Genomic DNA, 15,100 nt, shown 5'->3' on the forward strand with positions numbered 1-15,100 from the left:
TGGATTTAGATTTTACGAGTTTCGCCCACACAAAGCCAGGACCACGGGGCTGCGCTCTGCACGTTGTGAGGTCGCGGGGAGAGAAACCGGGGAGAGACCGCAGGTGGGCAGGTGGGCGCCCAGGGGAGCCAGCTCGGGAGGCTAAGGAGCGGGAAGACAGGCTCGCGTCACGGCCCGTGGACACCAAGGACCAGACTCCGGCGGCTCCACACGTCCTGTCCGCAGGGAGCTGAGCATTTTGCAGAGTCCAGAGAAAGCAAAGCTAGGGGTGTCGGCAGGGGACCCCGCTCCTTAAAACTGCGGTGAGTGCTGTGTTCCCGGCGCCAGCCCGGTCCCGGGTGCTTGCCGGGCGCTCGGGGCGCGGCGGCGGGTCGGACCGAGGGCCAGGGCAGGCCCGCGGGGCTCCCCCGAACCGCAGCGCGCTCGGGGCCCGGGGCACAGTCGCGGGTCCGCCCAACCACCGCTCTGCCACAGTACGTCGCGGGCTTTTCACACAACAGTTTGTTCTCCCCGACTTGGCGCCTCCCGGGAGAGCTTGCCCCGCCCGCTGCCCTCGCAAAGGGCGAGAACCGGAGAGAGCGCCGCGCGGAGGAGAGAATTCCGACGAAAGGCCGGAGCGCGGCGGCCTCCCCTCAGGCAGTCACGCCCGGACGTCCCCGCCCAACTCCGCGCAGCACCCACCGCGCAGGCGCGGAAAGAGGCGGGGCCGAAGGGGGCGGGGCGGGAGGCGATTGGCGGGATCCGTTGGGCGTCCCCCGGGTCACGTGGCCGTCGCGCCCCGCGAGCGCCGTCCGCAAGCTTTTCCAGCAGCCGCGGACCGTGAGCGAGGTTGTCCCGCCGCAACGACCTGCGTCGGCTGCGAGGACTGAGCGCTCCCGTCCGATAAGCGTGAGGGAGGTGGGTCCGCGGGGGCCGCTCTCGGGACGGCTGCCCGGCCGCGGCCGGGGTTGGGGTGGACGTTGCGGGGAGCGCGGGCGAGGCAGGGCCCCGCGGCCGAGGGGTTGCCCCATTGGCTGGGTCGGTTTTGGCGCGCTCTCCCGTCCGCGCTCCCGATTGGCTGGCGGGCGCGTCCCGGACTCGTGCGCCGCGGCGGGAGCCGGCGGACCCCCGGCCGACCCCCGGCCTGGGGAGGGAGCCCCGGCCCGCGGCCTCGGGGGGCTAGGCTGTGCGCGGCTGTCCCGGTGAGGGGGGGCCTCCACCCTCCGGGCCTCCAGCTGGCCGGGGTCCGAGGGGTCCGTAGCCTGGGCCCCGGGGGGAAGGTCGCTGGGTCCCGCGTCGCCCGTTGAAGACGACCCGGGGCTGGTGACCCTGGGGTCTCCCGTTCGTCTGCGTTCCCTGGGGACCCGGCCCTGTGCGGAGAGGGAAGCTGCAGGGCCGCCGACCCGAGTACGACGAACCTACGGAAGACCACCCTTGGTCGGGGCGCACCGGTTTGGGCCGCGACGCTCGCGGAACCCGCTGTACATCGCCGTTCGGGGCGCAGCCGGGCGACGGGGGAAGTTTCACGAAGCAGCCCTGGCGCCTCGCGTGCTCTGCGCTCGGAGTTTCCTCATCTCGTCAGTCCCCTTTTTGCAAATACTGTCCGTGACCCAAGTCAACGATTTGGGGATCCCGGGCTGCGACCCGCAGTTTGAGAAAACATTGCTCCGTTCAGTGGGTCCCCGCCAGCCTTTGCGTACCATGAGACGGAAGGGGAAATAGGGTGCATCCGACAGTTGGGGTGTTTTGGGTTAACTAAAGCTTTCTCGGCTGTGCCTGTGCTGAGGTGCCGTGTAGAGGCATGAACAGGAGGTGAGTCATGGTCCCGAGTTCGGAAGTCGCTGCACCCAGTACAGGTGTAATCTACAGCCCGCAGGGAGGTGGGTTTGGGCAGGCGCAGACCTGTGCGGGCGGTTCCGAGTTTGGGTTTGCCGCGAGTCCGGCCCTGCGGTCTGGTTAACCACATTGCATAATTCCTGTATCTGCTGCTCGCTCGGCCTTGCTTCCCGCCCTCGGTTCACAGTGATGGTTAAACATTCCCTACCAATGTGAATACATAATCTCATTAGATCGGATATGAAATCACTACTAACGTATTGCTGGTTATCAGCCAATTTTATTATAGCTTAAAACTGCCTTTGAAATGGCAGCATTAGGGGCGCCTGGGTGGCTCAGTGGGTTAAAGCCTCTGCCTTCGGCTTAGGTCCTGGTCTCAGGGTCCTGGGATAAAGACCAAAGACCTGCCTTGGGCTCTCTGCTCAACAGGGAGCCTGCTTCCCCCTCTCTTTGTCTCTGCCTGACTTTCTGCCCGCCTGTGATATCTGTCAAATAAATAAATAAAATCTTAAAAAATATATACAACAAAGTTAGGATGCTATTCTTAAAAAAAAAAATTTATTCATTTGAGAGAATGTGCAAACTGGGGAAGCAGCAGGTGGAGGGGGTAGACCCCCTGCTGAGCAGGAGCCCATCCTGGGGCTGGATCCTAGAACCCTGAGATCATACCCTAAGCCAAAGGCAAACGCTGAACCGACAGTCCCATAGGCGCCCCTAGAATGTTATTCTTTAGGACAGACTTGAATATACCCACGTACCTGGTGACCATTTCTCAGGTTTTTTTTGAACCCTCTGTTTAACCCAGGACCCCACCGTGTTTTGTAAGTAACAATGTTTAGAATACCGAATTTTCGTGTTGCGACAAGGTGTTTCCAACCAGAATTACCGTGGGGGGGGGGTGTTGAGTATGGATAGTAAGAGTTACTGACTTTAGTCAACTGTAGTCATTGATAGGACTGAGTGTGGGTACAGTGAGAGAAGATGGTACTTCTGCTGTACAGTAGTAATGATTTCTGTGGTTGTAAATACTTTCAACATCAGAAGAATCTAAACTCCACCTTCAGGTGCAAACCGTTTTCTGTTTATGATATAAATTACTAGTTTTTTGGTATTTTACCAGGTGCATAATGAATCCGAGTATGAAGCAGAAACAAGAGGGAAGCAGAGAGAATGTAAAGGTATGTGACAGAATAACCATCATTTCTTAGAGCATGTGGTTTAGAAGCACTTTGATGTAATTTAACTAAATTTAATCTGGCCATCGTTTCCATAAACTTTGAAGTGCCGAACTTTTGGGCCGGAGGACAGGTAACAATAGAAAACTTTAAAAAAATTAATTGTGGTTGAACAGTGAGTTTTGTGATCCCATTACATGCGATCTCTTTCCATTTGTTTAGGTCTTTAATTTCTTTCAACAATGTTTTGGTAGTTTTCAGAGTATTGAGTTTTATACTTTTGTTTAAATTTTTCTTAAGTATTTTATTTTTCATGCTACTGTAGATAGAGTTGTTTCATAAATTAAATTTTCTGTGTGTTCATTGCTAGTATATGGAAAACAGTTGATTTTTGCATTTTGAGTTTGATCTTAAATCCTATAACTTGCTGAACTTATTAGATCTGGTAGTTTTTTTTAGAGATTCCTTAGGATTCTCTGTAAATAAGATTGTGGTTGCTTTCTTTCCACTCCTTCATTTCATAAAATGACTCTATTAAAATCCTCTGTGTCTTGAGAATTGGTGTCTTTGTCCACAGAGACACATTCTACGTCATAATGCACGTGTGACCAGAGAACATCATACTTACTCCCATCGAACCCGCTTGTTTGCTCTGCTTCTTGAATCCCATTAGGATGCCATCACTGGAAATCTTTATTTGTATAATAATAAGAACAGAGTTTAATTTTGAATTTGTAACTTTGACTGATTTTGCTCTTCAAGTTCTTTTTTTTTTTTTTTTTTTTAAAGATTTTATTTATTTATCAGAGAGAGAGGGAGAGAGAGCGAGCACAGGCAGACAGAGTGGCAGACAGAGGCAGAGGGAGAAGCAGGCTCCCTGCCGAGCAAGGAGCCCCATGTGGGACTCGATCCCAGGACTCTGGGATCATGACCTGAGCCCAAGGCAGCTGCTGAACCAACTGAGCCACCCAGGCGTCCCTTGCTCTTCAAGTTCTAAGTGAGTTTACAACTTAATGAGGTTCTGCCACACAATTTAGAGGGTGAGGGAATGAGAGAGACCACATCTTCAGGAAAACTATCATTTTGCAGATTTAAATAGAGTAAATAAAAGTGATAAGTGATAGCAGATGCTTTCTGATAGACTTACCTTGCCTTTGTGTCCTTACATTGTTTTTCTTAAATAACACTCTGCATTGGTAATTTGAGTCCGTCCCTTTCCATTTAGGATGCTAATATCTTCTCACTGATCTTTGTGTGTGTGCTTAGATATTTTGTTAGAAAAATTTTCAAATATTCAAAAATAGTAAATAGCATAATAATCTCAACTTCCCAATTTTCAACAGTTAAAAGTATATGGCTAATCTTGTTTCATCTTCATTGTCATTCACTCCTCCTTAAGTTGCCTAATTAATTTGAGACAGATCCCAGACAGTTTATATCATTTCAGCAGATCCTTATATCTAAAGAAAAATCTAATGTTTATTTAGCTAGAGTACAGCTATCTTGGATATAAAAGGACTGGGTTCTGTGTGGTTCTTGATTTAACCTCCAAAACTGTGATGTTGGGTGAATTATTGAGCATCCTAGCTTCAGCTTATGTCTCTGTAAAAGGAGGAAATGGGACTAAAACCAGATCTGTAAGAGTGAATTATAGGAGTTTATGGATTTCTTACCAATTATGCAAAATTCTGTGTGAGTACTGCTCTTGTATTGTTTTTTGTTTTTCTTTTTTCTTTTGGGGAGAGAGAGAGGAGGGTTTTCCTGGAATCCTCTGTGGTTTTCTAAAAAGATTAAGACGCATTAGTATCTAAGAACCTGAACGTCTTGGGGCGCCTGGGTGGCTCAGTGGGTTAAAGCCTCTGCCTTCGGCTCAGGTCATGATCTCAGGGTCCTGGGATGGAGCCCTACATCGAGCTCTGTGCTCAGTAGGGAGCCTGCTTCCTCCTCTCTCTGCCTGGCTCTCTGCCTACTTGTGATCTCTGTCTGTCAAATAAATAACTAAAATCTTTTTTAAAAAAAGAACCTGAACATCTTGGCTCTAAGGAGTCTGTTTTTCCAGTGCATGATCTATATAAAGAAAATGAGAATAGCCATATTCTGTCGTGGGGGCTGGGTGCTTCAAGCTTACATGCATAAAAGTTAATCTTGAAAATGGTCATTTCTGTGTGTGTGGCAGTGATTTATCTGGCTTCTGTGGCCATTATTTAGCAGCAAGCATTTAAATGGATTAACACCTCCTATTCTTGAGGGTCCAGAGTTTGGTTTTTCTTCTGTTTGTCTGGAGGCTGTTGACTGATCTGTAATCTAAATTACATCTTTAATGTTGTTGTAATGTTTGTTCTCGGAGTAGTTGGCGTCAGTTCTTCAGGTCAGTAGTGAGATCATAACCGGCAGCAGAAACTGTCCCGTGGGAAAGGTGAGCTCTAGTGCTGGGAAGTGCAGCTGGAAGCCGTAACTTTCTCACGCTGCTTCGGTGTCATGTTCTTGCTGCCCTTGTTTGAGTGTTCACCATTGTTTGCCGTCCCGTGGCGGCAGGATAACTAATGATTTTTTGCAAAAAGAGAGAGCGCTTTCAGATCAGGAAAGGAAGGCTGTGGTTTCTCCAGAACAGCAGTGTGGGCAAATTCACAGTATTCTGGTGTGCCCCTGGCCCTGACTTTGTGGCTGTCTGGGTAGGAATGGGCTTGAAACGTCTTCTGCAGTCAGGTGAAGATGGGGGGTGTGGTCCTCTTGGATGTGCATTTGCTTCTGTGTAAGGTGTGTTCTTGAAAATTGTCCTCCTTTGGTGACTACATATATGTGTGTTAGGGGATAGTCACTATTTAAAGGAAGTCTGAGGTGCATCTTTTTGAGTAGGGAAAGAAATATTTTGTGTAAATAACCTTTTCCCCCAGTTTACCCCTTTTTTGTGGGTTTCTACCATATAGATGTTATGATGTCTAGTAAGTTTCTGTTTCTTGTGGCAGACCTTTTTAAGTGGGAATGCGGATATTCCTGTTGGACTTCGGTTTCATCACATATGGTCTGAAGTATTAGAGCTTAGAAATTTTGTTACATTTTTTAACTAGCTACAGTTAGTTGACAAGATGACTATAATACAGCATGGATTGATTGTAATGTAAGGAGAAAAGCTACTTGTGTCAGGTTTAGGTAATGTGACCCATTGGGATTTCTTTAACCTTTATTATATTAGGGAACTAACAAGTTCGCTAGTTAAAAAAAAACAATATATTGCTCATATATAATATTACATGGCAGACCAAACACTAGTATTCTTAGTGTTTTCTGTCTCCTAAATTATAGTAGGAATGAGAGAGTAATAACCCATTTGGCAACTCAGTAACCAGATAATAAATTCTATTTACTTGTAGAATAGTCCTGTGCCCAGAAGAACGCTGAAGATGATTCAGCCTTCTGCAGCTGGGTCCCTTGTTGGAAGAGAAAATGAGGTATGTATTACTGGGCTAGAGTGGGGTGCAGATGATACTGACTTTACATTAAAGACTCTTCCAAGATTTCCTTGATCGGAGACGCCTGAATCATTGAAACTTGGAAATAGTTCAAGAATAACCATTGTGTGTTCCTCACAGAAACGGTTTTTGATTTGGTGGTTCAGTTTAGGAAGTTGAGACTCGGTAGGAAGACCTGCAGTAGCACTGAGATGAGGTGCGGGGTTGCGGATGAGCCTACGGGAGCAATGTTTGATGTTTGGGGAATAAAATGGTAGATTCCTTCAGTTACCCCGTCTGTAAAGGAGAAAATCACAGTCGAGGGTGTCTGGACTTTCACAGGTTTGAAAATTCTGCCTTTCTGTGGTACTCAGTTATTTAAACAATAAAAATAATTTCAGATAAGCTTTAGACCTAAGATAGTTGCTACAAACAAAATTCCTAAAAAATAACTACAATTTTGGTAGAATTTTCAATTTGTGTGATTTTTTTTTTAAAGATCCAAAAATGCCAGAGACATATGACTGTTCTATTTTTAATACATACATGACAAAACCACCCTGCTGTCTCGTTCGTTAGATCAAAATAAATGAGATTGATGTATGTATTTTCATTATAGTTGGTTAAAGGCTTGTCCAAAACGAAACACTGGAACGACCAGTTAACATCCAAGGCTACCAGCTCTGGAGTTGTTACTGTCCCAGAACACAGTGAAAATATAAATTTTAGTGAAGTTACTCAAGAAGCATATGATCTTATGATTGCAGGTATGAAAAAATATGCCACTTTTATCTTAAATTTCTTAGTTATAATCACTTAATAAATTGTTAACGTTAATTTAGTATTTAAACATTAAATAAAATAATCATTTATTATACTGTTCTGAACTCTGCCCACAGCCTCTTAATCTGGAGACACTATTAAATACTTTACTCAAATGTTTGATAATTTAAAATTTCTTACGGTTTTAAGTATACTGTGAATCTGGACAGGCTTTACCTCTCTGTAAGATCCAAATATGGATGAGATATGAAAGAAAAGGGTCGTGATTAATACGACAGCCCTGGTGTTACATCGCCTTTAAGTGTCACAAGACTTGGAAATCATCTTTTCCGAAGAGAAGTATCTAGAGAGGGACTTGGAGAAAGGGATTTGCGCGGCGGAAGCTGCGGGGAGGCAGCGGGGAGGCAGCGGAGACGCGGCCGAGCTGGGCGCGGCCGCGCACGGGGTCGAATCGGGATGGCAGGGGAGGCCGCAGAGGAAGCTGCGACGTTCTGTGAGCATTGTGGGAATATTTTTTAGTAGAAAAATTACTGGGTTTTTACAGCAGCATATAATAGTAATTATTTTCAAGGTTTACCTAAAAACGTTAATTTATTCTAGAAAATCCATCCTCTCAATATTGGAAAGAAGTGGCAGAAAAACGGCGGCAGGCGCTCTATGAAGCGCTGAAGGAGAATGAGACGGTAAGAGCGGAGCGCCGGCTGCGGCGGTGCGGCGGTTCGTGACGCTCCGCGGTTCCTGTCCTGCGGCGGTTTGTGGCGCTCCGCGGTTACCGTCCTGCGCGCTTCCGGTCCTGCGCGGTTCCGGTCCTGCTCGCGTGTTTGCTGGCGGGCTGTGGACGAGCGCGGCTGGCGGCCCGGGTCGGGCTGACCGGAACCGGGCGCCGTTGTTCGGAACTTGGTGTCAGCGTGCCTCTCGGGGCCTTGGAGGCGCATCAATCTGGCGCGTAGCTTAGCAGACGTGGGGGACACTGAACTTGGTTTCTGTCGTGCAGCTTCATAAAGAAATTGAACGGAAGGACAGTGAAATCGCCCGCCTGAGGAGGGAGAACGAGGAGCTGGCCGAGGTGGCCCAGCACGTGCAGTACATGGCGGAGGTGATAGAGGTGGGCACTTCGCGCTCCCCGACGCGCGGGCCTCTGTTTCATCACTTGGGGCAGCGGTGCAGTCCGCGTAGTCAGTCAGACTTCCTGCGTCTGAGGCTTAGCTCCCGGTCCAGCACCGTGACCTCTGCTGAGTCAGGCCGAGTCCGGGCTTCGTCTTCGTGCTCACCTGTGAGAGGGCGGAGGGCTGTGCGCCTCGTGGGCTGGTGGGGAGACTAAGGAGTTACGCCAAGGAAAGTGGAGAGAAGTCCCTGCGCATAAGAAGGGCCCGTGACTGTTGGATAGCATTATAATCGTGTCGCAAAAGGACAGCACTTTTCTTGCACAAATATGAAAAGGGATTTACTTCTACATGGAAAATTTTTCTCTTTCACAATTGACAAGTTTTTAGACAGGTTTTTATTTAATGTGAATGCCACTGTGACATTACTGTCACTTATAAAGCGGTTAATTGGCGTACTACGTAAGGTTGGTGGTCCTACCTTTTTTTTTTTTTTTTAAAGATTTTATTTATTTGACAGAGAGACCACAAGTAGACAGAGCAGCAGACGTGGGCGGGGTGGGTGGGAGCAGGCCCCCTGCTGAGCAGAGAGCTCGATGCAGGACTCAATCCCAGGACCCTGAGATCAGAACCTGAGCGGAAGGCAGAGGCTTGACCCACTGAGCTACCCGGGGGCCCCCCCACACCTGACTTTTTAATTTGGAAGAAGCTAATGTGTTTATAAGAATAAGCCTGCAGGGGTGGGGGTTTCAGTGGGTTGAGTGTGGCTCAGTGGGTTGAGTGTCCCAGCTCTTGGTTTCAGCTCAGGTCATGATATGAGGGTCTTGAGAGCAAGCCCTGCGTTGGGCTCCACACTTAGCACGGAATCGGCCCGGGTTTTTCTCCCTCCTCCTCCCTCTGCCCCTCCTCCCGGCACACTCCATCCCATCCTCTCTCTCCCTCTCTCATAAATAAATCTTTAAAGAAAAACAAAGAATTAGACTGATGACTATTACTTTACAGTCTTGGACTAAACAGTAGGTCTTAAACTTACTCATGTTCGCAAAAAGTCATCTTGCTGATAGGAAGAAAGTTTTCAAATAAAAGCTTTTCTAGTACTGAATCGCTTACGTTTTAAGCCAGGACAGAATTCCGTTTAAGGTTTTCATTTGGAAGTGCCGTGACAGCTCTCCTAACCGCCATGTGAATGTTGGTCCCCGCAGACTGGAAGTCAGAGAGCCTGGGCCTTCGCTCTGGGTAGCTTGCGAGGCCCTGGTCTGCAAGGCACGTTGTGCTTTAAAACGAGCACACCCTTAGTGCTGTGACTTTGCTGAAATGGGGTCTAGCATGGGGGGGTACTTGAACAGAACGCTTGACTGACTGTCAGTGAATTTACCGGAGAGCTATTATGAGAAGCACCTCGTCAGGACAGTGAGGGCCAGTGCTGCCAGCACACTGCTAGCGGACTCGGCCTTTACGGTGTTTACAGTAAATTGTTGGTTTATTCTTTCAAAAGCGACTGCAGGAGGAGCCTCTGGGTAACATCGAATCACCAAATAGTCAGGAGTGTGACTCAGAAGAGGAAACGGGTGAGGACTCGGCTGTGGAAGACCCAGACGTTGTTCCGTGCGCCGAAGAGGCAGTATCTTCCTCTACAGATGCCAGGCCTGGTGTGTGAAAGTCTTGCGTGCCTGACTCCCGAGAGATGCACTGCTGGAGTTTACCTCCACTAGCGTTCCTGGTAGCAGAGCGACACCTATACTGCAGAGGGGGAGTCAGACCTCCTTGTTGGAATCCTGGGACCCCCGTTGTATTAAAATACAAATACTATGTATTTTTAATCTATGATGTTTTATGTAAATAGCATTTTCTCAGTGGTCAGACATGACTTGTGTGTATGATAAATAAACTTCAGTCCCTTGTTAAGCATTGTGCGTATCTGGGAGGAATGAAGTACAACCAGGCTATAAAAAGTGTGTCAAAGTGTGTCTTTTTCTTTCTTTTCTCTGTTATCTTGGAGGAAACAAGAAGAAAAATTTTTTTTTTTTTTTTTTTTTTTTTTTTTAAGTAGGCTCCACACTCAATATGGGGCTCAAACTCACGACACCAAGATCAAGAGTCGCTTGCTCTACCGACTGAGCCAGCCAAGTGCCCCCGAATTTACCTCTCTTAAGACTGAGATGGTCAAGTTTTTACTCCCAAGTCTGGTTGTACGTCAGGCTCATTGTAGGGACTGTTAAGTTCCAGATGCTCTTAACGCGCACTTCTAATCGTGGAGTGGGAGAATCTAGGATCAGAAGCTCCCCGCGTGGATCCAAGTAGCCAGGAACAGGACCAATTGGCTGGACTAATCAGACTCTTCTTGGAAGTTGACAGTAATGGGGGGTGGGGATTGTCGTTTAGAGAAGTGGGGGCAGGCGAACGTCCACTTGGATGCAGGGATGTGCTGTGGATGTGGACGGGAGGTGAAGCTTTTTGTTCACATTTCATCACATACGGTAGGGCATAGAGCATGTATACTGAGAAAGAAGCAAGAGGATGCCTTAATTAGGGATTTCCCATATGTACTGTTTCAAATGAAAAGGACAAAGGAAATTGTGTACTAAGTACATCGCATTGGGATGGAATATGTTCTGTGAGAAGCACTCAAATGTGTTTTGCATAGATTGGCAGTAAAGAGCTTTGTCAAGCTTTAAAGGATTCCTTTAGGTAAGGTACTTACCCTGATAGAACTTGGATGTTCTTACCTCATATTTAGTCTACCTCAGTGTTATTTGAGGGTTAAAACATAACTACGGTGCCTGAACTAAATGCTTTAAAAATGAAAGCAATTATTCGTGTACAGCAACATTGTCCAAAAAACAGGTGTTAGGGCTCCTGGGTGGCTCAGTGGGTTAAGCCGCTGCCTTCGGCTCAGGTCATGATCTCAGGGTCCTGGGATCGAGTCCTGCATCGGGCTCTCTGCTCACCAGGGAGCCTGCTTCCTCCTCTCTTTCTCTGCCTGCCTCTCTGCCTACTTGTGATCTCTCTGTCCAAAAAAAAAAAAAAAATCTTTAATAAAAAAAAAAGAGGTGTTAGAAATACTTTTGCTCCCTAGCGTGATGGCCAGTGAGCCACACGTGGCTGTTGAGCAGTCGAAACGTGGCTAGTGTGAACGAGGAACTGAACTTCCATGTACGTTGAAGAAGAGGCTCAGGGTGTTAGTGCAGCTCTGTGTTTTAGGTACGGGCCTCTAGCCCAAGATCCAGTTAAGACGGTATATTTAATGTTAGGTGTTTTCTACTACAGTAAAAAATAATCCAAAGAATATTACGGGTTAAGGATAGAAGGCAGTCAGCTGAGAGGCTATTAGAATGATGAGAGCTTAGCAGAAGAGGGTTACTTGGCAAATAGTATTTCTAGAAAATGCCAAAGTTGGATTGCCAGGATTTGGTGGGGAGCAACGAGGGGAAGGGAAGTGAGGGCACAATTTACTGTAAAAGCTACCACTATTAATCTAGAAGGAAATAAGGGAAAGTTAAAGTGACTTTGGATTTGGCAAAGATTTCTCAAAAGACACAAAAAGTACAAATTATATAGTAAATTGGACTTGGTAAAAATCAAAAACTTCTCTTTGAAAGACTAAAGAGAATGAAAAGACAAATCACAGACTGAGAGAAAATATTTGTGAAAACCCCAACAAAACCTTTGTATCTATAAAGAACTCTTAAACTCAGTAAGTAGACCGACTCGCTTTTAAAATGGGGAAAATTTGGACACTTAACCAAAGGACGGAGACTGCGAACAAGCACGTGACCAGACATGGCGTCCTCAGTCATTAGGGAAACGCCCATTGTTCTGTCGTGAGTGAGCGGCTGCTTACCTCTCAGAATGACGTTTGCAGAACAAACGGCTGTCCTGCGGGTCACGCTGAGGAAGCAAGTGGATCTGCTGCATTGCTGGTGGCCAGGTTAAACACTACACGTGCTCTGAAGGTGTTTGGTCATTTCTCACAAGCTAAACCTACATTCTGCAGCCTCCAGCTATAATGGAAATGAAAGCCCACGTCCACACGAAGACTAGTCTGCACGTTGTCACTGTTCTATCTGTAGTAGCCAAAATGTCCACCAGGAAATGAAAGGATAAACAGACTGGTCTGTCCACACAGCAGAATAAAAAACTAACGGTTGGCAAAAAACAACATGGGCAAATGTCAGTGATGCTGCATGGAAGAAAGCAGGTAAGAGTCCCTGCTGTTCGCTGCCATTTAGATAAAACTGGAACCTTGACAGAAACCAAATCGTTGCCTAAGGACCTTGTGGGGAGTGGTTTTGGAGTTGGATTTTTAAGTCTCCTGTGTCTGGGAACTGTGACCCTACTTGACGGAGAATTTGGAAGAATTTACTTAATGAGTCTGATTTTTAAATTAGGTATCAAATGTCAGAACACCTCAATGAAATGCCTTGAAGACAAGGTCATAGGTCAATCACTCCCGGCAAGTTATCATAAACTTATTTGAAGTTGACTTAAATTCAGGGGAGCTACAGTGAGGATAATGGCAACAGGTTAACAACCAACTGGAATAATGTTAGTGTGAGGCCTGGATTAGAGTGAACTAGTCAGTATATTCTGTAAGATCAGCGTTACGTACTAAAATAACCAGGATGGCCCACCAAAGGGTTTGGAGTGGGGGAAGCTAGAGGCCTGTTAATACAAATGGAAAAGTCCTGAACAAAATGTTAAATCTAATCCAGGTATCTACTAAAAGATAAAACATGATGACCAAGTTGGGGATTATCCCAGGGATGCAAGGTTGTTTCAGTATTAGTACACACTTAAAATTCTTCACATTGTAGGGGGAGGAGCCCACAATCCTAATGAAACAGCATCAATAAACTTTAACAGCTAAGCTAGGGAAAGAAGAAATTTTAACTTGATAAAAAGCTATCTTCCTACACCTAACATCACGTGGTGACTCATTAAGGGTGAAGCTTTAGAAACAGTTGTAAGGTCACAAACTAGAGAAGAATGGGCCACAATGACTATTATTTCTGAGGTCTCAGCCTGGGGCAATCAAATCAAAGAAAGCTAATTATGGGAAGGAAAAAGAACTCACTTACATAAGAAAATCCCAAGAGCAAATAGAAACAAATTAAGTGGCCAGATTTTAAAATCACCCTAAATTAATTGCTTTTCTACCTATGAGCACAGACAAGTTTAAAAACAGTGTGTGTGGGGGGGGGGGGGGGGGGGGTGAGAGAATCTGCTGAGAAGTAAGCGTTACACAAGAGATGTGGCAAAAATACTCTTAAAAGGTTCTGGGACATGGGTCTCTTCCTGCCTTCCTCAGAGTTCTTTGTAAAAACAGAAACTATCCTTGTCTACCATGAACAAAAATGGAATTCCTTGGGAGAACAGAATGGTCCCGAAGCAGCAGAAACCAGCACAGGGCATCCTCTAACACACCCTCATCAACAATGTCTCCCCTTCCCGAGATGGCGAGATTGGCTTATGCGGCCGCTCCTTGGGAGGGCAAGATAGCTTGGGTGACAGTCTCTTGAGAGGACACCGTGGGCCAGCTGGCTCCTCACGAGAAATTAGTGTCGCCAGAGGAAAGAATTGATTCCAGTTAGCCAGAGCACGACACACGTCCACTACATATCCTTGGGGCAACTTTCTCTGTTTAGAAAACTGACCCCTGCTCACCCTTCTGCCTTTAAGATACTTGAGTTGACTTTTAGGTTTTAGCTAATGATTAGGTCATTAGGTCAACCAAGCACAGTAGGAATCGGTATAGCCGAGCTCCCGGGGCCTCTGGGTGGGATAACTGTGAGGTGTGGGTTTGCTGAGTATTTACCAGAGCAGGTCCTCAGCAGGGTCACAGGTGCCGTCCACCTGCAGTACAACTTTCTAGACAACACGCCTGCTTTCTTCCCTTCCCTGTTGCTAGTTCCTTAGATCCTCTTCCAAATGCAGTCCCTGCTCTCAAATTCTGGACTCGAGGAGAACTCAAAGCTTGGGGAGTGATGGAGTAATAAGAGGCAACAAAGGAAAATAACTGATTGTCAGAATTTCGGCAAACCAGTTTTGAATTCAAAGCTTCGCGTGAAAATGCCCCAAGGCCCAGGTCTGAGCCTTGTGTTTTCCCACCTTCCACTTCCAGGTGTGCCAGAGACCAAAAAAGGACTTGAATGCAGCAATATACACAGACGGCCTTACAAGCTACTCCTCCGTAGATAAAATGTTAACCCAAAGTTCGCATTGACAGCAGAGGGGCCCCAGCAATTTCGGGTTCAGCGTGTGAGTCAAACATAGCCGCTGAGCTCCTGGGTCTCTCTAGATCCCATGAAAAATGATAATAAACTACAAAAGACATAATCTCACCCCAATGAAGACAGTTACTAGTCAAGAATAGGTAAGGGGAAAGTGCCAGAGCAGGGCCCAGAAAGAAACTTGAAAAGAAATGAAAATGTAAGTATGGCTAAGCCAGATATTTCTAGAAATATGTTCCACAGATTCATTCACACGTGTGTGAAATGATCTATATTAAAGGTATTACAATTTTAACCTATCAAAAGGTGGGGATGATCTAAATGTCCATGTTTTTAAGCCAATATAAATTACAGTTCAGTCATACAATGGGCTGCTCTGAAGCAGTAGAAAAGAAGAAACTCTTTAAGATACAAAACCAAGACCAAGATAAAGTCTTGGTATGTACAACATTTTGCACAGAGCTAGAACAAATAATCCTAAAACTCGTATGGAAACCCCCTTGAGCCAAAACAATCTCAAGAAAGAACAAAGTTGGAAATATCAT

General features: G+C 46.6%; 1 protein-coding gene across 2 annotated transcripts; it reads left to right on the forward strand.

The window, feature by feature from the left end:
* Positions 1 to 751: 751 nt before the first annotated feature.
* On the forward strand, positions 752 to 10,230 carry GMNN (geminin DNA replication inhibitor). 2 transcript variants are annotated; one of them, XM_059399566.1, is made up of 7 exons: positions 752 to 897; positions 2,936 to 2,993; positions 6,362 to 6,439; positions 7,059 to 7,206; positions 7,823 to 7,905; positions 8,217 to 8,327; positions 9,821 to 10,230. In XM_059399566.1, the coding sequence occupies exons 2-7, from the start codon at positions 2,943 to 2,945 to the stop codon at positions 9,980 to 9,982; spliced, it is 633 nt and encodes a 210-aa protein (XP_059255549.1). In that variant the 5' UTR covers positions 752 to 897; positions 2,936 to 2,942; the 3' UTR covers positions 9,983 to 10,230. The 2 variants fall into 2 exon arrangements, with proteins under 2 accessions (XP_059255549.1, XP_059255548.1); XM_059399565.1 differs by lacking the exon at positions 752 to 897 and adding an exon at positions 1,139 to 1,791.
* The last annotated feature ends 4,870 nt before the right edge of the window (positions 10,231 to 15,100 follow it).

Source organism: Mustela nigripes, chromosome 5 (assembly GCF_022355385.1).
Source record: "Mustela nigripes isolate SB6536 chromosome 5, MUSNIG.SB6536, whole genome shotgun sequence".
Classification (NCBI taxonomy): Eukaryota; Metazoa; Chordata; class Mammalia; order Carnivora; family Mustelidae; genus Mustela; species Mustela nigripes.